At 46.3% G+C, this 26390-nt stretch overlaps 1 protein-coding gene across 2 annotated transcripts in view; it reads right to left on the bottom strand.

The window, feature by feature from the left end:
* ENDOD1 (endonuclease domain containing 1) overlaps nt 1-8202 on the bottom strand; it is a 36390-nt gene extending 28188 nt beyond the window's left edge. The window contains exons 1-3 of one of the 2 annotated variants that reach the window (XM_045577897.1): nt 8064-8202; nt 7666-8032; nt 5561-5659 (exon numbers count right to left, since the gene is read on the bottom strand). In XM_045577897.1, coding sequence (XP_045433853.1) covers nt 5561-5659; nt 7666-8032; nt 8064-8164 — 567 coding nt within the window. In that variant the 5' untranslated portion in view covers nt 8165-8202. The remainder of the gene's footprint in view (nt 1-5560; nt 5660-7665; nt 8033-8063) is intronic. The other variant, XM_036427572.2, reaches the window with a different exon arrangement.
* Between the last annotated feature and the right edge of the window lie 18188 nt (nt 8203-26390).

Raw genomic sequence — 26390 nt, 5'->3', positions numbered from 1 at the left:
ACTTGCTGTTCCCTCTAACCAAACAACGTTCCCCCAGATACCTGCATGTCTGGTTTTGTCACTTTCTTTGGCTCTGTACACAGAGTCACTTTTTCCTTGGTAATTCATATCCTTCTACTGTCCTTTATTTTTCTCCTTCGTACTTTTCACTATTATTTATCGTATCACCTATGTCCTCTGTTAGATAGTAAGCTCCATGAAAGTAGGGATTTTTGTCTGAGTCACTGATCTATTCCCAGGGCCCAGAACAGTGCCTGGCACAGAGCAGGTCCTGGAATAAACATTTGTTGATGGATTAATCAATGGAGGCCCCAGGGCTTTGTGAAAGCATTAGGCAGTCCTGCCAGCTGAAGGTCAGGCAAAACTCAAGACCATAATCCTTACAATTAAGGAGCCAGTCAATGGGAACGTGTCATTTAGTTGACATTTCCAAACACTATTTCAGCTCTCTGTTTACTCAGCAAAACAAAATGTACCCTTATTTTCTTTCGGTTTTGATTGAAAATATAAAAATGCCCTCAGCTAGACTCTTTTGATCGAACCACACACTTCCATCAGGCACGGAAGTAAATGCAGGACCGGAATACGAAGGGGTGCTTCTATATTTGGTTCACCCTATGTGGTAGTTTCTTCTTTCTCCCCCCTTCCGTTCAGTGGCCGCAGTGGGTACATCAGCAGGCAACCAATTATCGCTGCCATAGATGCCAGGTCCTATGGAACAAAAGGGCACGTGACCACGCCGGAGACATGATATGCCACTTGAAGGAGAAAACATTCTTGAACGAACAGAAATTCTCGGAGCAAGAGCAGACCACTGGAAGTGACAGCTACTGGCAAGTGGGAGGACTTATTTTTTCCAATTTTCACTTGTCAAGCCTACAGTGGAAAAGGAAGAGAAATTTGAAAACCAAAGAACAAAATCTTTATGTCTGAAGGAAAGCACCATTCAGTCACCATGAGCTAATAACTGAGCTAACGACAGCCCGAAGGTGGGATTTTCAGAATGGTTATGTTAGAAGGAAAGCAGACAATCATCCAAAGAACTGGATTAATTCAGCCAAATAACAAATAAACTAACAAACATAGTCAGTCAACTCGGAAGCTGGAGAACACACTGGCATTGTGATCGGAAGACAGCAGGACAGAGCAGAAAGAGGGCTGAGAGCTTTGGGGCTGGGCAGCCATAGGCTTCAATCCAGGCTCTGCCATCTAGCAGCTGTGTGACCGTGGGTAAGTTATGTAACCACCCTGACGCTCAGTTCCCTAAACTATAAAACATGGAGCATCATAACCATAAAACGTGGAGTTGTATAAATGAATTAATTTGTGAAGACCTTTGCACCTCGTAAAGGATCAATAAGCAATAGTTCTGAGTGGGGGCATGAATGGGAGGTGGGGAGTAATGGGAGAATAAGGACACATATCTAATACCTTAATCAATAAATAAATAAAATAAATAAATAAATAAACAACAGTTCCTTTCCTGGACTGTCCAAATTTAAGTCTGAACTGAAAGAATGATGTACAGATCTGCCACACCTGGACTGTGGCAGGACAAAATGTCCTACAATGTTCTGCCAATATAGGGCAGATACCTTAACTTGCTCCTGAAAATAATTGCAAATCAAATGGAAACACTGAATTCAGAACTAAATAAAAAGTCAGAAAGGGAGAAAAATGCAATGAAGAACAGCCTGCGTGCCTCCTGGTTCTTGCTATTTGCACTACAGTGAAGAAGGAATTGTGTGCGACTGACAGAGGAATCCCTTCCAGCCAGGTGCTCAGCCTGACCCAGGCTCAGCAGAATAGATCGGAATGTAATTGCTCATTGCTTGTTTTGTAACAACACACCTCTCGGTTGATCCGGACAGGGAGGGTGGAGGTATTCCTGGCACCTGCTTTGTTTTTGTTTTTTTCAGTTACCTAAATCCATCCACTCAATCTTCCATCCCGTCAATCTCCACCTTGCACTTTCTGAGCACCTGTTATGCGAATCTGGGACACACGCCTTATATTTGAGAAGATATACAGATGGCTATTTAACATTGTAGGAAATATTTATAGAATTGCAGGAGCCACCTATTTCAACATCCATTTGTGTGTGTGTGTGTGTGTGTGTGTGTGTGTGTGTGTAACACCTTTTAGAGTAAGACCTTAAAAAAGTATGCATATGAATATTTACTAAGACCATATCATCTTCCAGGTACTATGCTGCATGCTTATGTGTTGTCTTGTTTATTTGTCACAACCACTTTATGAAATTGACATTTGTTATTACCTTCAATGAGTAGGTCAGAAAAATAGGACTGGAAGAATTTAAGGTCACGTGGCCTGTAAAAGCAGGGCAGGGATCTGAACTTGAGTTTCTTAAATAAGAAGAACCAGAATCGTCCCATTTGCTGCATCCCCTACACAGAAAATTAAGTGTATGGTGTCTTCTATCTGTTTGTTCCTGAGAAGAGGCCTGGTGTTGGAATAAATCAGATAGTGTGTCTAACAGTTTCAGGGTGTGTAAGCAAGAAGCCACTGGTGGAAATGAAAGGTCAAGAACTTAAGGTTCTAAACTGTGACAGCCGTTCACATAACATTTACTAAGATCTGAAATGAACTCACTGGGCCTCATCTCTACTCTGAAGAAAATGATATCTACCTCACAGTATTTGTATAAGTTGAAATAATTGTAAGTGGAATATAAAACCAGATACTTCTAGTATTCATGTTCATAAAATGATGGTCTTATATGATGGCATGAACTGACAATGTACTTTAGAAAGGCGTCACGGGCACCTCATCTACAAAGTCTCCCACTAAACGGGAAGGACTTGAGAAACTGAATGGTTTGAGGCTCCTTGTACTGAGAACCCAAGTCTCAGGTCTCCGGAGTCTTAGAGTCTTGACTGGAAACCTCCACACTATTGGCACCAGGATAACAGGAACACATTTTCTCTTCTCATCTCTCCTCTTCCTCTCTCTCACCTTCTCCCCATTCTCAATTTAAAGGTGACCACATTCCACATAAAACCTAAGGCAGCTGTTTTCTCAGATTTTTAAAAATCTGCTTCATTTTAAATATATATACTACAGGCTCAGTGCACAAAATTCATGCACAGGGGTCCCTCAGCTCAACCTGCACCCTCTACAATCCAGGAGCTCTCAGGGGATGTCCAACTGATGGCTCAGGCCCACCCCCATGGTTCTCAGCTCTCTGCAGGGCCTGGAGATCTTGCTGCAGCCATGGAGATGAAGCCCCCAAGCCCTGCTGTCTGCTCTCTGCCTACCTCACCATGTGCCATGTGAAGGAAGCCCAAATGCCCTGCAGTGTGCTCTGTCTGCCAGGCCTGGGGGCTTCGCCGACACTGACACACTAAGGAAGCCCCTATCCCCTGCTGTCCTGGCTGTTTGCAGGGCCTGGGGGTGTTCCCGCCACCACCTTACTAAGGAAGCACCCAAGCCCTGCTGTCCGGGCTTTGTCTGCTGTGTCTGGGGGCAGATCCAGCTTGTTGCTTGGTCTGTGAGAACCCCTGAGGGGCTGAGGGGCCCAACCACTGCAACACTGGTGAAGCGGGAAGGCTGGATCCGCTCCCTGGGGCGAACAGGCCCAGACACTCTAGCAGCAGAGCTAAGGGGACTGGGCACCGCCATCTTGTGGCTATGGGGGCTGCCATTTTTGTTGCAGAGTGATGATTAATTTGCATATTACTCTTTTATTAGGTAGGATTTTTAAAAATTTATTTCAGAGAGGGAGAGGGAGAGGGAGAGAGATAGAAACATCAATGATAAGAGAATCATTGATCGGCCGCCTCCTGCACGCTCCCCCCCCTCACCCCCACACTGGGGATCAAGCCTGCAACCTGAACCATGTGCCCTTGACTGGAATCAAACCTGGGACCCTTCAGACTGCAAACCAATGCTCGGTCCACTAAGCCAAACTGGCTAGGGCTCTCTGCTTCATTTCAAAGTTCTCATTCTGTTCCTCAGAAATCCCATTTAAATTCCTGCAGTGTGGGCAGACACGGACTCCTGTGTCTGACACTAAAGAGCTGCCATCCAGAGCAGAAACCCAGATCATCTGGGGTAGCGCTAGGAATGATGGGTAGACAGAGGAAGGTTCCAGCGCCGCACATGGAACGTGTTTGTAACAGCGGCTGCTGGCCAGTGACAGGACAGGCTTCTGAGGCAGTAAGCTCCCCCCAAGAAAGCTCCAGCTGAACCTCTCACCCACTGCCTGACTGACCCTAATATCAAATTATGTTATTCAATAGTCACTGAGTGCTTTGTACATGGTAGGCACTTGGAATACAAGTGTGAATAAAAAGCAGTCCTCAGAAGCTCGCACTGGAGAGACAAACACATAAGCAGGTAATTCTAAAACAATGTGGTAAGTGCAACAATAGAGAAATTATAGGAGCACGGAGTGGTGGACCTAACTCAGGCGGGCCATTCTTTCTGGAAGAGGTGACACCTTGGCAGTTTTAAAGGATGGAGCAGGGGAGGGAGAAGTGAGAAGCAAGATGAGGGCAGTGCAGAAAGGGCATTTGGGGCAAAAGGAATAATGACCATGAGCAAAGAAACCGATGCAGTAAACAATATGGTTTATGAGAGGCGCTCAAGGCAGCTGGACAATGCTAGGACCTGGCAAGTGAGAAGGGGGTGGAGTCAGAAACAAGCCTGGGGCTGGAGGCAGGACAGGGGGGCTGGTGAACATTGTCCTGTCGGTGTGGGGCAGCCAATACTTTAAAGGTTTTAAGCACACGTGTGACTCAATTTTCGACTTAGGACTTGTTCTTTCAGAGGGAAACTGCAGGACAGACGTGAAGAGCTCCCGGATTGGGCTCGAGGAGCCCCAGGGCCAGGGCAGCCCTGCCTGGCTCATCGCCAATGGCCAGCCTACAGCTCCTCGGGGCTCTACCTCTTCCTCGCCAGTCTGCTCGGCCTCTCCGTGATGCTAACCTCATTAAAAGGTGATGTGGGCACAGGTGACTCAGTATTCAAACAGCGAGGAAGCAGCCAGAGGTCACACGGAGCCCTGGACACCCTTCTGCAGTGGGGAGAGGCAGGCCTGGGGAGCCGGCCGCAGGCAGGGCGGTCAGGTTTGCTGCAGTGAGCTCCAGTGCTGCCCGCATCTCATCTCCCAGCTCCTTCCCTCCCCCCCCTCCTGACTTCCGTGGACCTGCAGTTGTAGCAGGAAAAGAGGGAAGGAGGACAAAGCCCAGCTTGCAGGGGGAGGTATCAGATTTGTGACCATTCAGACCTCCCTAGCTAAGAACTCTGGCTCCTGCACTTCTCCAAACCACTGGATGGCTCACCTCCAGAGCCGCCGCTTTAACTACTTCTCCTTTCCCAATCTCCTTTACCTCCTTAGTCCCGTTCCTCATCACCCACCCCCACCCCCAAAGGCCCAGGCTGAGGTGGGGCTCTGTCCACTTCCTCTCTGCTCACCCTTGTTCCTTTGTGACTCCTTCAATAACTGAGCTCTCCTTGATGACTCCTTCACACCGGACCCCTCCCTCCCATGACTCCCCTTCCTTCTGAACACAGGAATAGACTGTAATCCACTCCCTTTACAGCTGCCCCAACCACTCCCCACGCCCCTCACTAATCCCTGAATCTGCTCTGGAATGCTTCCTGCTGCAGTCTCCCTTCTGGATCCCGCTCCATCCTGTGAAGCCCACAGCGCCAACGTCATCCTGACCCCAGGGCTTTCCCTATCACCTCCGAGGGTAGATTAAACAGAATCGGACTTCGTTTACCTTTATTGCATTATGGGGCTTGCTTATGTCATAATAACCTAGAATCAGGTGCCAGCGCCTCTCCGAGGACATTGCATATAGTCACTCATTTAGTTCTCAGAACCACCCTGTAATTACTGCCATGTTTACAGCTACCCATGGAAAGACTAACCCACGCCATCGCTCCACCCAGCATGCTTCACCTGAAGGCCAGCAAGCCTCTGAGTTCAAGAGCAACACGCTATTCTCGCGGTACCCTCAGTGCCTGGCGCACAGTAGGTGATTGCAAACTGTATTCCCGTGCCTCCCCGTCATGTATGTCCTATCTTCCCGAGGTGTCCATGAGATAGATTCTCGAGGAGTAAAGTCCAGATCATCGTCTCTTTTCTTCACGGGCCCACCCTCACAATGCCCAGTGAGCTGGAGGATATGGAGAGCGCACAGGGGGTGCCGTGGGGGGCAAGCTAACTTTAGATACCGTATGTCCTACGTGTGCCCACTTTACAAAGGCGTTTGCACATGCCTGATCTCAGAGGCTCTGACATGGGCAGGGGAGAAAGGTGGGATGGAGGTGGAGAAGGTAAGGAGACTGAGGTGCAGATTGCTTGGCAAACTCTCAGAGCTAGAAATATCTGACGGTGATGACAGAGATTACGCTCCAGGGCTCTGAATGAAGTGCCTGAAATCAGGTCTCCGGTTCACCCACGTGGTCCTGCAGAGGTGAGGCCATCGTGAATGGGCGGGCTGAGTGGCTCAATTCCTCAGTCATCTGAGTGGCCTTGGCAGCTGGGGCAGGCGCAGAGGTAGGTGAGAGGCTGGTGAGAGGCGGAGAACTGGCCAAAGGGGAAGCTGGCTAGCCCGGCCAGTGTGGCTCAGTGGTTGAGGGTCAACATATGAACCAGGTAACAGTTCAGTTCCCAGTCAGGGCACACCCGGTGCAGGAAGACGTGCAGGAGGCAGCTGATCAATGATACTCTCTCATCATTGATGTTTCTATTTCTTGCTCCCTCTCTCTTCTCTGAAATCAATAAAAAAATATATTGAGGGGTGGCGGGAGGAGGCTGGCTGAGCTGAGGTGGGCATGCACATGCTGTCAGGTTCAGCAGGGCCTCTGGGGGCCTGTTGGAGTGTTTGGTTACTCTCCCCAAACATGACTTCCAAGTAACATAGACATAAAGAGTCAGGAAAAACTGGTTTGTCCTTTGCATTAACCGCAGGTAGTCAATGTTTCCATGTTATTTGTAATTCTCCCATTGCATTCCTAAGAGCCTATACCTTTATCTTATTGTCCCAACTCAACACAACTGTAGACAGAATGTACTGGCTGTCTGGGCATAAGGGAAGGGCCTCAGGTTCAGGCGGCCTCTGCAGAAGTCAGCTTTCCCTCGTAGGAAGGGCAGTGAACTTCCAGCCAAGAGACCTGGCCCAGCTTCCCAGCCAGGCGGTCCTCCCTTCCCCAGGCCTCTTCCTCCTGAGCCTCCATCTCCCCTTTTGCAAAATGGGCATGAACATGCCCACCCCCTGCCTAAAAACTGTGACCATGACCAGTCCCAAGGCCTGTGAGCTCCCAGCCTGGGGTTCCCGCTCATCTGCAGGATGGCCACGGCCTTGCTCTCACGCCCCTCTCTCCACTCAGGAAATGAATGAAGCCCTGCAGACGTCTATGCGAAACGTAGAGAGCACCACCTCCGGCCCCTGCGGCTTAGGCGAAGGCTCGGATGTCGCCGAGCTCCTGCCTGCGGTGGCGGTGGTGTCGACAGGGGCCAGATAGGCTGTGCCTACAGGGGCGCAGTGGGTGGGTCCGAAACCCGGGCTTCCTGACCCTGGCACCGAGGGCGTGGGGGCTGCTTTTCCCGGTCCTGCGTTGGGACTGCTTTTCCCAGTCCTACCCCGGGGGGGCACCCCCGGCGCGGGGCCGGGGACCCACCTCCCTTACCTGCGGCTCCACCAGCCAGTGCGGCTCTTTGCCGGCGGGCGCGGGGCGAGGGTCGCGGAAGGCGGAGAACACGGGGCCGCGGTCCGCGGGGCTGTACAGGGTGGCGAAGCGCGCGGCGCCCGCGGAGCGCTGGCAGATCTTCACGTGGCCCTCGGCCGCCAGCCCTGCGGGCGGGGTCCCGGCGTAGAAGAACCGGTCACACTCGCCGAAGCCGGCGTCCCCCTCGCCCACCAGCCGGCCTTCCAGCCGCGCGCCCAGGGCGAGGAGGCTGCCCAGCGCCAGCCAGCGCGCGGGGCCCATGGCGGCCTCTGCGGGCGCGGCGGGCGGGCGGCGCGGGCTCTCCGGTGGCCGGCGGGGCGCGGGGCGCAGCGGGGAGCGGGGCGCGGGGCGCGGGGCGCGAGCCGGGCTGGAGGGGAAGTCGGAACCGGGTGAGGCGCGGCCGGGCGATCGCACTGCGGGGCCGGGCTGGGCGGCCCCGGCGGCGGGGGCGGGTCCGCATCCCGAGGCCGCGCCTCCCGCGCACCCGCCCTTCCTCCCTCCCTGGCGGTGATGGAGGCTGCAGAGGCCTGCAGCCGCGGCTGGGGATGCGGGCAGCGGCCCTGGGCTGCACCCAGGCTCCGAGACGCAGGCACCTGCCGCCGCTCCGACTCGCCTCCGCAGACTGCGGGGACCGAGCTCCCGGGGGCGTGAGATCCGAGCAGTCGGACTCACCGGAGGGGCTGGGAAGGGATGGTCCCCTGGGCTGGGCGCCGAGTACAATCCGGAGCCTATGCCCACAGGGATCCCATGCCCGCAGGGACCCCTGGGGAGGCGAAGGGCCCTGTGAGATGATCAAAGAACTGTAGCTCTCATGGGAGCAGGTGGGCAGAGTCCCCTCTAAAATCCGATGGAAATTAGCCTACCCCTCCCAGCGAATGCTCAACCGCCTGCACCGGAACACCACGTTTATGTTATCCTTAGCAGATCAGAAGCCTGGAGTTCTAAGAAGTTCCTAAAATGGCAGCCAATACAGAACCTTGCAGTTTATCTAAGTGCAAAGCTTAGAAACAAAACCAATAACCAAGAAAACAAGGAGGCCAGGCAAGAGCAGGGGTTGATAGGTTGGTGGATTCATTGCTTCATTCATCGCACGGAGCGCCTGCGTGCTGGCCTCGGTCAGGTGTCAGGGACAGGAGTGAGGAGGACAGCCTAGCAGCAAAGCCTTTCATTCATCACAGAATCATTCTATTAACGGAATAATTAGACACCGACCATGGGGTGTGCCTGAAGAAGTGGAGTCTGAGCTGAGACCTTGTAGATGACATTAATTGGACTAAAACAGCCTGTGTTGGTGGGATTTAAAAAAGGCTGGTGTGGGCCTAGAGCAGAGAACTGGGAGAGTAGGAGAAATGAGAGTAAAGAAGGAGGCAGGGTCATATACTTTAGTGTATCATTGGCCAGAGGCCTTCAAACATTTTTGACAGGACTCATAATAAGAAAACAACTTTCATGTAATAATACTTATGCTCGTCATTGCAAGCTGGTATTTCTATTCTGATCTATTTTATGTGTGTGTGTTTTTTCATGCCATTGGTGATCCACAAAATTGTTTCTATGAACCACTAATGGCTCATGAGCTACAGTTTGGAAAAAAATATTATAAATCATATTGATGATTTTCATCTTTCAACTAGAGGCCTGGTACACAACATTTGTGCACTGGGCAGGATGGGGGAGGGTCCCTCAGCCCAGCCTCTGCCCTTTGGCAATCCAGGACCTCTCAGGGGATGTACAACTGCCGGCTTAGGCCCACTGGGAATCGGGCCTAAGCGGGCAGTGGGACATCCCCCAAGGGGTCCTTAGTACTGCCATGGAGGTGGGAAAGGCTCTGCTTTTGCCAGCAGTGAGCCCAGCTTCTGGCTAAGTGCTCCCCCTGTGGGAGCACACTGACCACCAAAGGGCAGCTCCACCAGGGGCAGCTCCTATGTGGTCAGTACCCCCTAGTGGTCAATGCAGGTCATAGCGACCAGTCATTCCACCTTTTGGTCTATTTGAATGTTAGGGTTTTATTATAATATATAAGATTATATAGGATATGGTATTACAATCACTTTTGCTATCTCAGAAGAAATGAGCAGATCAGAGTGGTCCAGAATGAACGAAGAAAAACATTTGCAATAATTCAGGTGAACGACAGTAGCTCAGATGGTGGTGGTGGTAGAGATAGAGCCAGAGAACCTACTCAGAGCCACGTGCCCTTACGTCCATCTTATTTAATCTTATTTCCCCAGCGTGCCACCTGGGGGACTGAGGACTAGAGTATGCCGGTGCTTGTCTAAGATGGCATAGCCAGCGAGTCCTGAGCCAGATCTGAACCAGATTTGTCTGGTTCCCAAGCCTGGCCTTTCCTCTCAGTCACAGAAAATCTATAAGGTGAACCTAGGAAGTAGGAAACGAATTGTCAGAAGAACATATTTTAGGGCTTAAGAACAAATTTATTCAGGCTTCAATTCCTGAAAATGTTGACTAAAACGAAACCTAAACTTGTGTCTTGATTTTTATTAAGAAAAAACAAACAGCCCTAGCTGGTTTGGCTCAGTGTATAGAGCCTCGGCCTTCAGACTGAAGAGTCCCCGGTTCGAGTCTGATCAAGGGCACATACCTTGGTAGCAGGCTCAATCCCCGGCCCTGATCAGGGCATGCAGAAGGGGCAACCAGTCAATGTGTTTCTCTCACATTGATGTTTCTCTCTTTCTTTCCCCCTCCCTTCCACTCTCTCTAAAAATTCATGGAAAAAATATTCTTGGGAGAGGATTAACAAAAACAAAACAATAGCAAAAACAAACAAACAAACAAAAAAACAGGCAAGTTTAATATGCTGTCACAAAAAAAGGCTAAACTTAGAGTCCCTTTTGACCTGGGATTGCTGATGTTGATCATCTAGTACTTATATCTTAGCCAAGTTATATCTCACCTTGGCAGGCCTCAGTCACATCTGCTCTTGGGTATGGTGCCTCTCCTGGGAAGCTGTGAGGATTCTAGATTTTATAGGATTGTTTATATTTATTGATATATTAATATATGGGGATGTACATATTCCCCAATGTTAATCCATGTTGACAACTATTAGGAACTGTATAAGCAACTATAAGTCAATCCCTCTTCACCCTGCGTTCTTTGTAAGTGCTCCTATTATCATGCCTATAATGTTAAAATATAAGTAACTCTTGTGTCTTGTCTTCTCTACTAGATCAGTGGTCGGCAAACTGCGGCTCTTGAGCCACATGTGGTTGAGTGTGGCTCTTCCACAAAATACTATGGCTTGAGCGAGTCTATTTTGAAGAAGTGGTGCTAGAAGACGTTTAAGTTTAAAAAATTTGGCGTTCAAAAGAAATTTCAATTGTTGTACTGTTGATATTTGGCTCTGGTGACTAATGAGTTTGCCGACCACTGTACTAGATCATGTAATCCTGAGGACAGAGTGATGTCTTCCTAGTCTCCAGATCCCGGGGGCTACCTCAGAGACTGGAGTAATAGATGTCAAATGTGATGCTTATGTTATATTTTAACAAACGCAGAAAATACAATGAAATAAAGTCTTGGTCTTTATAACCAAAGTATTGTATTTATATGACTTTAATTCACTGTTTCTCAAACTTTCTGGCTCCCTCTCCTCTTGGATAAGCATAATGTCTCTGCCACTCATCCCCAATCCCCAGATAGATTCCAGTTTTCCTCCAGGCCCCTGACACATAGACACAGAACATTTGCACATCCCACAGCCTGGATGATTTTGTCTGCATCTTCTCCTTTCATTTATAGCACAAAACAATGGAGGCCGTTTTTGTTTGCTTGCCTTCCAAATATAAAGTGATTGCAATACTGAACATACTTTTGCAAGTTACAAATTCCTCACCCCAAGGTCCTAGAACACACTACAGGAATGGAGAGCCTTGATCTAATTTTAGTTTTTGCTGACTGCTCATTCCAGGCGAAGACTGTCTTTAGCTGCATCTTTATGCATAACGCACAGTCCACCAAGAGTTCGCTGCTACCTCTTGCTTCTAGTCCCTTTTCCTTTCCACTCATTGTTCCCACAGGGGAGAAGGTTTCAAACCAGAGCCTCTTGGGCCTCAGCACTCACATCCATGCTGATCAATGTCAATAGCCTTCAGCGAAGGCCCGAAGAGGAAAAGAAGTGGCTGATGTGGAATAAAATGGCATCTTACTTGTACTTTTGTGGTTTGGCTGTTTCTTTCTCAAGCTGTTTGAAAACAAGCAGATACTTCTCCAGCCCCACCCCCTCACTGCCTCAGTGCTCTGGTGACCCTTGCGTCCCCACCATCATCACCTCAGACTAAGCCATCCTCATCTCTCGTACCCACGTTTTATCCTTTTATCTCCCTCCAATCCATTTGCCAGCTGGGGTGACTTCCTAAAATAAATCTGATGATGTCATCCTACTTTTACATCCTTCCCACTACTCTCCAGTCATTTCAGGATGAAGCTACTCTCCACCTGACCCCTAAGCCACTGAAATCTGGTCCTTCCCTCTCGGGCCTCATCTCCTTCCACTCCTACCTGGCCCTTTGTGCTCTTATAGTTTCTTTTTAAAATATTTTTATTGTTTTTAGAGAGGAAGAGAGAGGGAAAGAGAAACATCAATGATGAGAGACAATCATTGATTGGCTGCCTCCTGTATGCCCCCTATTGGGGATGGAGCCTGCAACCCAGACATGTTCCCTGACCAAGAATCGAACTGTAGCCTCCTGTTCATAGGTCTATGCTCAACCACTGAGCCACGCCAGCCGGGCTCTTGTAGTTTCTTGAATGTACAGTACTCTGCACCTTAAACTACTTCCCGCGGCCTGGAATTCTCACCACACACTTTCATCCCCTCACCTCTTTCATTTACTGTTAGGTTTTTCTTTTTCCTTTTTACACAGTCAAGATAAACATTAGCTCCTCAGGTCATCCACCTTCCTGATAAGTGTGCCCTCACTCCTCACCCCCTTCTGTTAAATGCCTCTTCTAATTGTGTTAAGTAAGCCATCATTTCCCTTGTATCCAATCGCTACCTTCTCCCTTAGACATAAGTATACAGTAAGTGAGTAAATGAATGAATAGAAGAAGAAAGCTCTTCTCTATATAACTTCATTTGGAGTCTCATGCTTTAATTCATTTATTTTCAAAATGTTTTTAAAGTATGTTTTTATTCATTTCAGAGAGGGAGGGAGAGAATCTTTGGCTGCTTCCTGCATGCCCCCTGCTGGAGACAAAGCCCAAAACCTGGGCATGTACTCTGATCGGGAATCCAACGATAACTTCCTGGTTCATAGGTCAATGTTCAACCATTGAGCCACACTGGCCAGGCTTTCAAGATGATTTTTTTTTTTAATCTTCTTTGAGCTAGCCATTATGCTGGGTGCTGGTTACTCCAGGGGAGCAAAGTGAAACCTGGTCGCTGCTCTCATGGCCCCTGTGGGTAATCTCTGTGAACTGCTCACTTAGACCAGCAAAGGGCAATGCTGCGAACTTTCATGCAGCCAGTGAGTTCCGTAGCATTGACTTCATGCTGTATCCAGCTCTTTCCCCTGCAAAACTGGCACAGACCTTTGCACCACAGAATGTAAAGTAGGGAGGGAAGACAGACAAACAATTACAATCCAGTATGAAAAGTGCTCTTTAGGGAAGTGCTATGTATGAGGAGGGCAGAGAAGGGTCCACTAAGCTAATCTGGGGAGAAGTAACTCTGGAAAGACAAAGGGAATAGTAGAAAGTCACACTTAGTGATAAGATACTTGAAACAATGGCTCATAAACTAGAATAAAAATTTCTAAGCACCTGAAGCTAATTCTGTGGCTCTCCTCTCATAAACTGTCTAGCACTTATTTGAAATTGACCAATAATAATAAGGAAGTTAACCCCATTTGGATTATTAGGAGATGGGGGGGGAGGGGAGGCTGAGAAGTAGATCCTATTTGGGTTAGAATCCTGATTTACACTGAATGGCCAGATTATTATGATCTCTGAATGCATAATAATCTGGCCACTCACTCAGTGTGTATCCTATATAATAAAAGGTTAATATGCAAATTGTTGCCTCTACCAGGAGTTCGACCAGCAAGCAGGTCGGCCAACTGCCCATATCCCCTCTCCCTGGCCAGTCTGGCCAGATCTCACCCATGCATGACTTCATGCACCGGGCCTCTCATATATATATATATATATATATATATATATATATATATATATATATATATATATATACACACACACACACACATACACTGAGTGGCCAGAAAGAATATTTTGCATTCATAGATCGTAATAATCTGGCCACTCAGTGTATTTGCCTAATAATGACTAAACCTAAGAAAACATGCCTGGCTCACATCCTCTAGTGAAAGACTGAAGGCCTCTGAGTCAAAAGGCCTCTGAGTCAACAGACAGCCAAGCCCACCGGAGGCTGAGTCATGTTCAACTGAAATTGAGGGCAGAGCTATCTTCTTTCTAGCAAAGCTACACTTTTTAGTTTTTTGGGGTTTTTTTTGTAAACCTCACCCGAGGATATTTTTTTCCATTGTTTTTTTTAGAGAGAATGGAAGGGAGGGGAGAAACAGAGAGAAAGATCGATGTGAGTGAGTCACATTGACTGGTTTCCTTCTGCACATGCCCAGATCCAAGCTGTGGAATTGGGCCTGCAACTGAGGTAAGTGCCCTTGACTGGAATCGAACCTGAGACCCTTTGGTGTGCAGGTCGATGCTCTAACCACTGAGCAATCATCTAAGATAAAACCTATACTCTAATACTACTCTAGAGTAGTAGTATAGAACTTCAGTTCCCCTAGAAGCACACATGTGTACACATGCACACTTTCCTGGTTAGCTTGCACTAACACAGACACCTGGCTCATAGAACTACAGGGCACTTCAGGTGTTCAACTGTCTTTGCATATTTGTCCAAATGTTAGGGGATTACTTCAGGCAGGAATAACTTTGAATCCCTTCATGTAGAGGTATATTTAAAATAATTTTTCTGATGTATGTCAATAAAAAACAAATTGATAAATTAGAAATTAAAAATATTTTTCTGAAGCTCCCCTCCCCCCCCCCCCCCCCCCCCCCGCATATGCTAAGGAGAAGAGTGTGGTGGTTATGAGCTTGAACTTTGAAGTTAGAATGTCTGGGTTCCCATGCCAGCCGCTCTTACTGGCTGTGTGATCCTGAACAAGTTGTTGGCTACTCAAGAGATTTTACCCCCTTCCCCAATTAGATAATCAAAGTATTATTTTCTAATCATATACAGCACTCTCCCTAAGAGAAGTTTCAATAAATATATTTATTAAAATATCCTTCCAGTAATGCTTTGGTGAACCTTGGAAACTGGTGCTATGAGCGACTCCCAAGCGTCTTTCCACCAACCTTACTTCAGCTCCACTCTGGGCCCCCAAAGGAGTTTATTCAGGTAACAGACACACAGACAGGTGCGGATGTTGTGTATTTAGAAAGGGGATCAAGCTGAAACCGGTTTGGCTCAATGGATAGAGCATCGGCTTGGGGACTGAAAGGTCCCGGGTTCGATTCCGGTCAAGGGCATGTATGTACCTTGGTTGCGGGCATATCCCCAGTAGGGGGTGTGCAAGAGGCAGCTGATCGATGACTCTCTCTCATCGATGTTTGTAACTCTGTATCTCTCTCCCTTCCTCTCTGTATAAAATCAATAAAATATATTAAAAAAAAAAAAAGAAAAAGAAAAGAAAGGGGATCAAAACGAGCTTCCCAGTTATTTGCCTTGCTTATTGCATGTTCCCTTTTAAAACATTAACGTGAGAAGGCAGAACATTCTGTTTTAAACTTTCATATTTTTAATTTTCTTTATTTTGAATAATTTTAATCTGTATATTTTTATTTATCTAGAATGTATGTTGCCTTTGTATTAAGAAAGTTAAAAAAAAAAAATAAAAACTTCCCAGGAGGTAAAAACTGAAATGCTATTAACATGTTTGTAATAGAAAGAAAATTGGAAAAGCAGAATAAAAAATTGTATGCCTGGTACGATCACATTCTGTGAATATACCCAAAGGATAATGAAAGACTAAGAGTTCAATAACTCTCTTTGCATAATAAGATAAGAAATTGTCTTATTCTATTTTCATATATTTAAATTTTTATATAAAGAAACTCTCTTACAAAAGAAAAAAACAAAATTATTTTTAAAATTTTTATTGTTGAGTATATTATAGATGCCCCTCCTTTTTTCTCCTCTTGCCCTTTACCCTCCCACCCCTCACCCCCCAGTTCTCCCTCCTTCCCCTGGGCCTTCACCACTCTATTGTCTGTGTTCATGGGCTATGCATATATGAATAGAAGGTCCTTGGCTAATCTCCTCCTGCCAAAATACTTTTTCAAGCAAATAATATTAAATCCAGGTCAAGTTTAGAAACCACTAAATACAAATTTTAGGAAAATTCTCAGGAAGATTTCATTTTTACTAGTTGTTCACAGGTCACTAAGATATTTAGTCATTCTTCCTTATAACACGAACATGAAATGGAGGTTCTAATTAAGTAAAATGACCAAAATCTACCTTCTCTAGGCATGGGTAAACCGCTTGGCTTGGCTTTCTTGTCTAACCCCTATTAATATTGTTTAGTATTTGCCATGGTCCTTTCAGGCTAAAGCAAAATGTCGTAGACTGAGTGGCTTATAAACAACAAGCATTTCTTTCTCACAGACCTGGGAAAGCTAAGATCAAAGTGCCGGCTGAATCAGTGTCTGGGGAAAGCCCACCAGGCTCACAGATACCTTTTTCCAGCGTATAAGATGACCCCCTAATTTTACAGTTAAAACATAGGTTTAGGCCTATATTCGCTGTATAAGACTACTCCCCACTTCAAAGAAAAGACTTACTTTGCAGTTAAGATCTGCAGGTAATTTTTGTGCAATTTTGGTCTTTTGCCCCCGATTTTCGGTTGACTTTTTTTCGTTTCAAAGGTCGTCTTATACGCCGGAAAATACGGGTACATGTCCCCACAGGGCAGAAGTAGCAAGCAAGCTCTCTGGGCCTCTTTATAAGGCTCCATTCCCTGAGGGCTCCGCTCTCTGACCTAACCACCTCCCAAAGGCGCTGCTTCTAAACACCTTAGTCACACACTGGCTTTCAGTGAGTGAGCTTTGGGAGTCACACACATTCAGTCTAGGCCAGTACTATTGAAGACAACACTGCTCAGCGCATGAAGGAGGTCCATTTAAATAGATGTTCTCTTTCTTCCAAATACTGTGTGGATAGAAGAGAAACATATTCATTCATTCATTCAACAATGGTGAGTGACTCTCTGGGCCAGACTCGGGGCTATTTGCTGGGGACACAGAGCGAATAAAATAAGGCCTCAGCTGTCCTGGAACTCACAGGCCAAGCTACCAGGTTATTTCTGTTTTCAACAGAGAACTTTAAACATTTATTCGGAAGTTCACCTGCCCAAGTATTCATTTCATTGTAATTACTTATGAATTTAAAACAATCTCTGTTTATTTTTATCACTAGAAAAATTTTAAGGCAAACAGTTCTATCTCAGTATGTGTGTGTCTGTCTTATGAGCTTGTAACAGCATCTGGGAATTGTATAAAAGCTCCAAAAGTGCAGATAAATGGAAAAAGCCAAGGTTTGAGTATCAGGAAACTTGGGCTTAAACCTGAGCTCTGCCACTTGTGAGATGCTTGAGCTCTTTGAGCCTTAAATTCCTCATCTGCAAAATGGGGACAATGACACTTCTTCTTTTTTTTAAATACATTTTATTGATTTTTAACAGAGAGGAAGAGAGAGGGAGAGAGAGTTAGAAACACCGATGAGAGAGAATCATCGATCAGCTGCCTCTTGCACATCTCCTATTGGGGATGTGCCCACAACCAAAGTACATGCCCTTGATGGGAATCGAACCTGGGATCTTTCAGTCTGCAGGCTGATGCTCTATCCACTGAGCCAAACCGGTTTCGGCATGACACTTCTATTCCAAGTCAAGATAGGACCTTCAGATCACAGAACCTTTTCAGCACAACCTCCGGAGACCAGAAGGCCCTGATTCGTTGACTTGCATCACTGTGGGCAGAAAGTGCTCATTATGACATCTGTTAGAACATGGCACGTGTAGGAAGCAACAGAGTCAGACACGTGAAATTCTTCAGGATTCAGGCAACAAAATAAAAATTTGAGAGGGAACACACATAGATATTTAGAAACAAAGTATCTTGCAGAAGTGAGTCGAGAGCATTCCAAAAATGAAAGAGGGGCTAAGTCTCAGGGGTTCACACTAAAACCCAAGAGGTTAGTGGTATGTAACCACCCTATTCTAATTTGTCTAAAAAAGGGCTTTGCTGAGAAGAATGGAAAGGACCAGAAAGAGCCATGACGTTAGCCACATTCATTGAACTATCTACTGTCTCGCTAGACTTGCTATCAGGTTCTTCTGGGTCCTAATTTTAGTCACCAGTGGTGTCTTAAAGACTTGTCATTTTCATCACAGACCTTGGTATTACTGTTTGTCTCCACGAGAAGATGCCATATCTTGATGTTTCAGTCCCCTGCCGGCTTCCCCCTAGAGCTCTCCCTACATTTCCAAGGTTACCTAGACTGTGGGCTCAGTTCCTGCGTCTCTCACGGGCCTGTCGCTGTCACCGTGCCTAACACAGTGGGAGCCCCCTGCCCCTTGCAGCAAGTCTGTTATTAAAGTCACTGGGCATTTGCAGGCCTTGTCTTTGCTTTATTTATCTGCTCCTCATGTACCCAGGACCCAACAGTCAGGGCATCTGCTGCAAGTCTAATATTAGCAACAAACAAGCCACATCATCTTGTATAAAGAGAGCATTGAGCGAGAAACACTCGGTCACTAGGACAGATGTGGCAGAGGGAACAAGGAGTTCTGTCAATGCTGGGCTGTCTGTTTTTTTTTTGGGGGGGGGGCGGGGGGTTGGTGCAGAGGGAGGAATAAAGACGGAGAAGACTGAAAGTATAAATCCTTCCTTCGTTTCCTCTGATCTGCTGTCCTGGGGAAATACGACAGACTCTGCACGACTCCTACGATATCTGGCCCAGGTTAGGCAGAGGTCCAGAGTCAGAAACAGCCATGCTTAGGCCAATGCAAAGGTAAGGTGTGCTTTCGGCAAAGGGTCTACCTAACCAGCAAGCTACTTGAACTACAAACCTTTGGCGGCATGACTTAGGACTCAAGATGTCTCGCCTTCTTGACAAGTTTCAGATGTACAGCAAGATCATTTAGGTTAGCTGCCGTGGACTCATGGAACCTTTGCAATCCAGATGATGAAGTTAACAATCAGGGGGCATGTCTCTGAGGTGAATGAGCCAACTCTGGTCTCTGGAAATATTTTATTTAGCCAACAGGGCTTTATAAAAATTTGTTTTTATTTTAGTTGTTGTTAATTCTCACCTGAGGATTATTTTTTCCATTGCTTTTCAGAGAGAGTGGAAGAGGAGATGAAAGGAAGAGAGAAAGAGAGAAAGAGAGAGAGAGAGAAACATCGATGTGAGAGAGACACATCTACTGGTTGCTTCTCACATGTGCCCCGACCTGAGGTAAGTGCTCTTGAGCAGGAATCAAATCCACCACCCTTCTGTATGCAGGCCGATGCTCTAACCACGAAGAAACACCAAACGGAGCTTTCAACTTTTTTAAACTAGCTGCCAACATTTTAAGATTTGATGTTTGTTTGTTTCATAAAATTTCAAGTTTTCAACTTCTCTTGAAGATCCAGGAACTGACAACTCCCTTTCTCTCATTCCCACAAAATAGTAGGCAGCCCTGGAGAGAGTCCTTGACCTCCCGATGGGGCATGAGACATCATCCTGACAGCAATGCTCCCTTAGATATTGCTGGGAATGTGAATTTCCCCCAAGGGTCAAAGGGCACACAGGAGAGATGAGGTCTCTGGATGTGTTTCCTCCAACCAAGCAGCCTCTGGGTGCAGTGAGCAGTGGGCAGTGGGCAGGGGTTGAAGGAAGGAGAAAGACCCCAGTTCAAGAAACCACAAACTCCCACCGCAGAAAAGCCCAGCCCCATCTGCGCAGCAGTGAGTGGGGGGAATAGTGCCAGCCCAGCACAGCCTGGACACTGTGACCCCAAACAAAGAGAAACAGTGACAGCCAAGAAGTTTCAGACTTGTCCCAGCGCCTGGAATGAAGACGACGGGGGGTGATGGGGGCGGGGGGAAAAAAGAATGTGTCCTCTCCTTGTCCCTGTGAACTGGGCCTGGGGAGAAAGAAAAACACACACAGAACTCTCATTGGCTGTTGCTGGGGAAACTAAACTCCCATCCGCCCCTGCAGCCTCCCTCCCATGGACCAGATGCTAGATGGGCGGTTCTCAACTTGACTGCACAGGGCCTCGCCCAGGGAGCTGTTAGCGTTCTGGCCTCCAGGCAATTAAAATGGAAATGTGGAGGCAAAGGGCAGTGGGTGTCCAGCCATCCGCATGTTTCAAATGTGACTCCAGTGGGCTGAGAACCGCTGTTCTGCAACAGTGCTTTCCACCTTAGCCTTGCCCATGACCCTCCTGGGAGCTCGTTAATATGCAGATTCTGAGTCACAGGTCTGGGCTGGAGTCTGAGCCTCTGCATCTTCTCCTAGATGAAAGGTGATGTCTATGCTTCACATCCCGACTGTGCTTTGAATGACAAGAAGCTACAGCCCTTTTCCTTCACCATTTTCTTTTCAAGTAGTTTCGCAGGAAAGATTGCAGGTCTGTCACCTCTAAGTAACTTCAAAAGTAATAATAGTAATTAAAATAAGAAAAATAACACTAATAATATTATTAAAATAATATTAAGAATATTATTAAGTAACTAGAGGCCCGTTGCATGAAGATTCGTGCAATAGGCCCTCCTTCCCCTGGCTGCCAGCACCGGTTTTCCTCCGGCAGCAGGGACCCAGGTCTTAGCTCTGCCCCAAGCCTTCAGTCTTAGATCCAGCCAGAGTGCTGCTCCTGTAGTTCCCTCCGCCTCTCACCCTCACAGCAGGCGTCCCGCCACGTCCAGCCACTCCACCCCTGCATGCGTGCTGCCCAGAGGCCTAGAGCAGTTGGGGGGGCAGGGCTGCTGCCATCTTTGTTGGGTTAATTTGCATACCCACTCCTGATTGGCAGATGGATGTCATCATGTGACAGTCAATTTGCATTTTCTCTTTTATTGGTGTAGATCATAAGAATATAAAAATAACTAAATGGGTGTGTGTTTCTTGCCAAAGACTATGCTGAAGTTAATTTAAAATATATGTATTCAAACCTGGCTGTTGTGGCTCAGTGGTTGAACATCAACCTATATACCAGGAGGTCATGTTTCAGTTCCCTGTCAGGGCACATGCCAGGGTTGCGGGCTCCATCCCCAGTGAGGTGCATGCATGTAGCAGATCAATGATTCTCTCTCATCATTGATGTCTCTATTTCTCTCTTCCCTTTCTCTCTGAAATAAATTTTTAAAATATTCAATAAGGTGGGGAAAAAAATAGTTTGTTATTCCATCAAGCTAGTTACTGCTTGAAGTGTCTTAAATGAACATATTTAACTTTCACCACCACCCTGTTGCTGTGGGTGCTGTTATGACCATTTTCATCTTAGGGAAAAGGAAGAAGAAGCACACCGATGAAGTACATAGTGTAGAGCTGGGTTTGAGCGCAGGTGTGTGCGGTGACCACTCAGCTCCATCTCAGCTCTCTCCCCTGACCTTTCACCTGGTGGCTGTTTCTTCGGAGCATTCCTATTACAGACTCCCCGGGAGCCAAGGGTCTCTTTCCTTAAGACCAGCTTCATGTCCGTCTGCCTTATTCAAAATGGGCCTCTGCAAAATTCCAAAACAGGGACTGCAGGCCATCGACCTGAGGTGGCTTATAAATCATTGAGGTGGCTGTGGCCCACTTAGTGAGTGCCAGGGCCCTGCTATGTCTGCCAGAGTCCTATCGAATCCAACACAAGTCCGAAGCGCCTGCTGAGTCAGGCACCTGCCTTGCTCGTTGATGCCACAGGGAACCCAAACAGAGAGAGCCCCTGCTCTCAGGACTGGCATCTGCCAGGAAGGACAGAGCCATTCTCCGGCATGGCTGTGGATGATAAATGCTCTCCAAGGCTCTGTGGTCCCTGGATCTCTCCATCCCAGCTAACCTACAGCACCGACTGCTCCCACCTCTTAGTGGTTTTCCGGAGGTGTGTGCACGCACTGAGGTCAGAAGCTTTGTGCCCATCCCCCAACTCCCAGTTTCTCTGGGAACAGGCAAGTTCTCTGGCCCAGTTCCCAGTCCCTCCTTCCTGCACTTCACTGGCTTTGCTAATCTTTAAGCACATTAAGGATGTGCCCACATCGGAGCATTTGCATGTGTTGTCCCTCTGCCTTAAATGATGTCCACCTGCCCATGTTCATGTGGTACACGCAAAGACCACATCCCCAAGAGGGCTTCTCAGGCAAAGACCACATCCCCCAAAGCTCTGCCCTATCAAATAGCCTGACATGCTATGTGTCGCTCTGTATAATGCCCCAGGGAAGTTGAAACTTGGTCTTTTTCACTGTTGTACCCCCAGTCAGAGGAACGGTGCCTGATCCACAGTAGGTGCTCAGTAAACATGTGCTGAAAGAAGGAATGGGCCTGGAATGCATAGGCACCATGTGAATCCTCTGAGAAAAGGCTCTGAAAGATAGGACAAGAAAAATGCTCTCTGAGGTCTACAGGCCTCGATGCATCCTTTTGGAGGAGGGTGAGAAGGATGAACAACTAGGGCACAAGGGTACCGGATGGGTGCCAGCACACTAGAGGTGAGATAAGAAAATGCAGAAACTGCCTTAGCCAGTTTGGTTTAGTGGATAGAGCGTTGGCCCACGAACTCAAGGGCCCTGGGTTTGATTCCGGTCAAAGAACCTTACCTTGGTTGCAGGTTCCCTGGCCCTGGTTGGGGGGAGGGGGGTTGGTGTATGAGGCAACCAATCAATGTGTCTCTTTTACATTGATGTTCTCAGTCTCTCCCTCTTCCTTCCACTCTCTCTAAAAATCAATGGAGCCGAAACCAATTTGGCTCAGTGGATAGAGCGTCGGCCTGTGGACTGAAGGTCCCACGTTGATTCCGGTCAAGGGCATGTACCTTGGTTGCGGGCACATCCCCAATAGGGGGTGTGCAAGAGGCAGCTGATCGATGATTCTCTCTCATCGATGTTTCTAACTCTCTATTCCTCTCTATAAAAAAATCAATAAAATAAATTTAAAAAATAAAATAAAAAGCAATGGAAAAATATCCTCAGGTGAGGAAGAAGAAGAAGAAGAAGAAGAAGAAGAAGAAGAAGAAGAAGAAGAAGAAGAAGAAGAAGAAGAAGAAATGCAAAAACCCAGCAATACATTTTTTTTTGGTAGGGTGGCACTTCCAACAATGAACCCTCCCCCACAGCGCTCAGTTCTGTGCCTCTTAGGTTCTCCCTGAAATGAATTATCTCTAAAAGATCCACCAAAACAATGCTAGAATAGTAACAGAGAGTCTCACTGTTGGACCGCAGTTACTGAAAGTCAGAGGCGAGGAGGGGCAACAGGAGCACGTGAGGAATTTCAGTTTGAGAGGCCGGTGCACAGGGCGGGAAGGGGCAAGGCAGCTGGCGTGGGGGGCAGTTCCTCCCCAGGGCTTTGATCCACGCAGATCGGTTTTCTTTCCACTTATCTCTGCAGCCAACTTGTAGCAACTGTTCGTGGTTTCCTATTTAAAGCGATGAAAGGTAACACCAACATTGGGGGCGGAGGGGGAGGGGGCAGAAAAACAACTTTGAATCCATATATAACCACAAATAAATATCACACGAGGTTATTTTTAAATACCTGAAAAGGACTCCTTACACACATAGGAACGGAGTTGATGTGTTCGTTGATCTTTATGAATGACTCAGTGTGGTCAGACAAATCCATAACTAAAACTGTTTATAAATCTTATAGGAGTCCCAAGACCCAAACACTGACTCTCCAAATTGAATTCAAGTACAACGTCTAACATCCCTCTTATGAGTTTGGCTTATAAGTAACGAGGATAATAGCTAATATTAGCACAACTTACGTTGGCCCTGGTCTGAACTTGTGGGCAAACTCCAGCACAGGTGCAGTCCGGCTAAGGGCTTCCTTTGACTAAATGGGGAAGCGAAGATAAGAGGAAAGAGCCGATTGATTGAAAGATGACTCAAGTCAGTGTAGGAGTCTGAACAGAGGTTGGGTCCTCTGGCTCCTGACTGTTCATGAAATCTTGACCTTACGTTGGTAACATTGCAACCCGGCCAAACACAACAAGGAGTGGAATTTGATAATAAGCAAATGTGACCTTTTGTACAAAAACTGTGTGGTAGATCATGAGAAAAAATAACAGTTTTGTACCAGTAAAAATAATGGGTGGGAGGCAGTCTGGCATTTTCTTACGGAACTAAATATAGTCTTACCATAGGACACAGCAAGTGCACTCCTTGGTATTTACCCAAATTAGTTAAAAAGTTACTTCCACACAAAAACCTGCACGTGACTATTTATAACAGTTTTATTCATAATTGCCGAAACTTGGGAACAACCAAATGTCCTTCAGTAGGTGAATGGATAAGCTGTGGTACATCCAAGCAACAGAATGTTATTCAGCAAGATAAAGAAATGAGCTGTACAGCCACAAGACATGGAAGAAACTTAAAAGCATTTTACTACTAACTGGAATAAGTCAATCTGGAAAGACAAGATACTGTATGATTCCCATTATATGATATTTTGGGGGGGAAACATCATTATGGGACCAGTAAAAGGATCAGTAATGGCCTGGGGTTTGGGAGGGAAATAATAGGCAGAGGATTTTTAGGTAACAAAACTATTATGTATGGTAGTGTCAGGGCAGATACATGCCATTGTACAATTGTCAACCCCGGAGAATGTGTAACACCAAGAACGAACCCTAATGTAAACTATGGACTTTAGTTGATGCTGTAAAGGTCCATGTCCTCTGTGTGCCAGGCGACACTCCACAGGCCTGCTCCAGTAGGAACTGAATGGTTCCCAGTCTTTTTTATCATATAAGGCATCATCGATTTAAACAAACAAACAAACAAACAAACAAAAACAACTTGGTTGTATAAAGGTTTCTTCAAATATTTTCACTCCAAGTCCTCAAAATCTTAGGTGCCTGGGTCAGATACTTGCAGCTTTCCTCCCAAACTGATGGGGCTATTTTCTATAAACACTCTCCCCCTCCACCCGCCACCTGCTGGACAGAGTGGCCATTACAACGCTATCGACTGTGGGTTTTGAGTTTCTTGGCTGGGCCTAGGCTGTCTATGGATTCCACGCAAGCATTATATTTTTGAAATATATTATTTTTTTCACAACGGGATGAAATGTCATTATTTTAAATCTTAGTGTCTAGATGCCGTGTTCCTCCGATGCTATGGTTTTAAATTAATAAGCATCCAACTCCCCAAACCCCAGTTTGTTCTGAATGCAGTTAAGGTTGCTAAAGAACTGCATGAAGCGACTATTATCGAACACATAAACATTAACCACTACAACAAAATAACATCTCACACATGTCACACAGCACCAACAATTCGAACTTGAACTCTTTAAGCAACTACAATGATAAAAATGTCTCCCAGCTGGCCAATTCACTCAGAAACTAAATCCAAGATTCAGCAGTTTCTTGCACAAAACAAATGGGATGTTTCCATTGATAGTTCAGTAAAAAATGTTAGTATGATAGATGTGAATGAAAAAATAATTTTATTCAGTCAGATCCAATGTAATTGATCAACCACATGCTCCAAAAAAAGTTTTTTCCTCTGCTAGTAAACCTTGTTTTATCATCTCACTAAATATTTTTTTGAAACCTGAATATGAAAATACACAAAAACCCATAAATGCATCAATAATGGAAAATTGGACCAAATAAAATAAATCACCAAAACAAAAGGTAAAGATTTAAACATTTTAGACTCCACTTTAAATGAAAATAGACTTACTTTAATCACTTTTGAACATGTTTTTTGCCAATCCTTAATTATTTTTTAAAAATTATTATTTACTGTTGAAAATATTACATATGTCCTCTTTTGTCTCCCATTAATCCCCTCCAGACTGTCTCCTGCCCCATATATGCATAGCCTCATCTTTGTCCTTGGGCCATGCGTATATGCATACAAGGTCCTGGTTGGTTACTCCTACCCACCCTCCCCCTCTTTCCTCTGAGATTCTGCACTGTGTTCCATGCTTCCATGTCTCTGGGTCCACTATGTTCATCAGTTTATTTTGTTACTTAAATTGCACATATGAGTGAGATCATGTAATACTTGTCTTTCTCTGACTGGCTTATTTCACTTCACATGATACTCTCCAGGTCCCTCCATGTTATCTCAAAGGATAAAAGATTCTTTTTTTTTATTGCTGCATAATATTCCATGGTATAAATTTTTTTTAATGGAGGAATAAAAAGACAATTTTCCAATAACATGAAATCTCAATTTTACATGAACATTTTCCAAGATCCAAAAATATGCTTTCCCTTTGAACTCAACTTCAAAATGAAACTGCACAGATTGATGGTCTGGCTCTATGTGTCTCGTCAAAAACTGAATTCAGCCGAAACCGGTTTGGCTCAGTGGATAGAGTGTCAGCCTGCGGATTGAGGGGTCCCGGGTTGATTCCGGTCAAGGGCATGTACCTTTGTTTCGGACAGCTGATCGATGACTCTCTCTCA

This window comes from Pipistrellus kuhlii, unplaced genomic scaffold (genome assembly GCF_014108245.1).
Source record: "Pipistrellus kuhlii isolate mPipKuh1 unplaced genomic scaffold, mPipKuh1.p scaffold_m20_p_9, whole genome shotgun sequence".
Taxonomy (NCBI): domain Eukaryota; kingdom Metazoa; phylum Chordata; class Mammalia; order Chiroptera; family Vespertilionidae; genus Pipistrellus; species Pipistrellus kuhlii.
The sequence above is the reverse complement of the archived record's forward strand: the minus strand, read 5'-3'. Positions and strand labels throughout refer to the sequence as shown.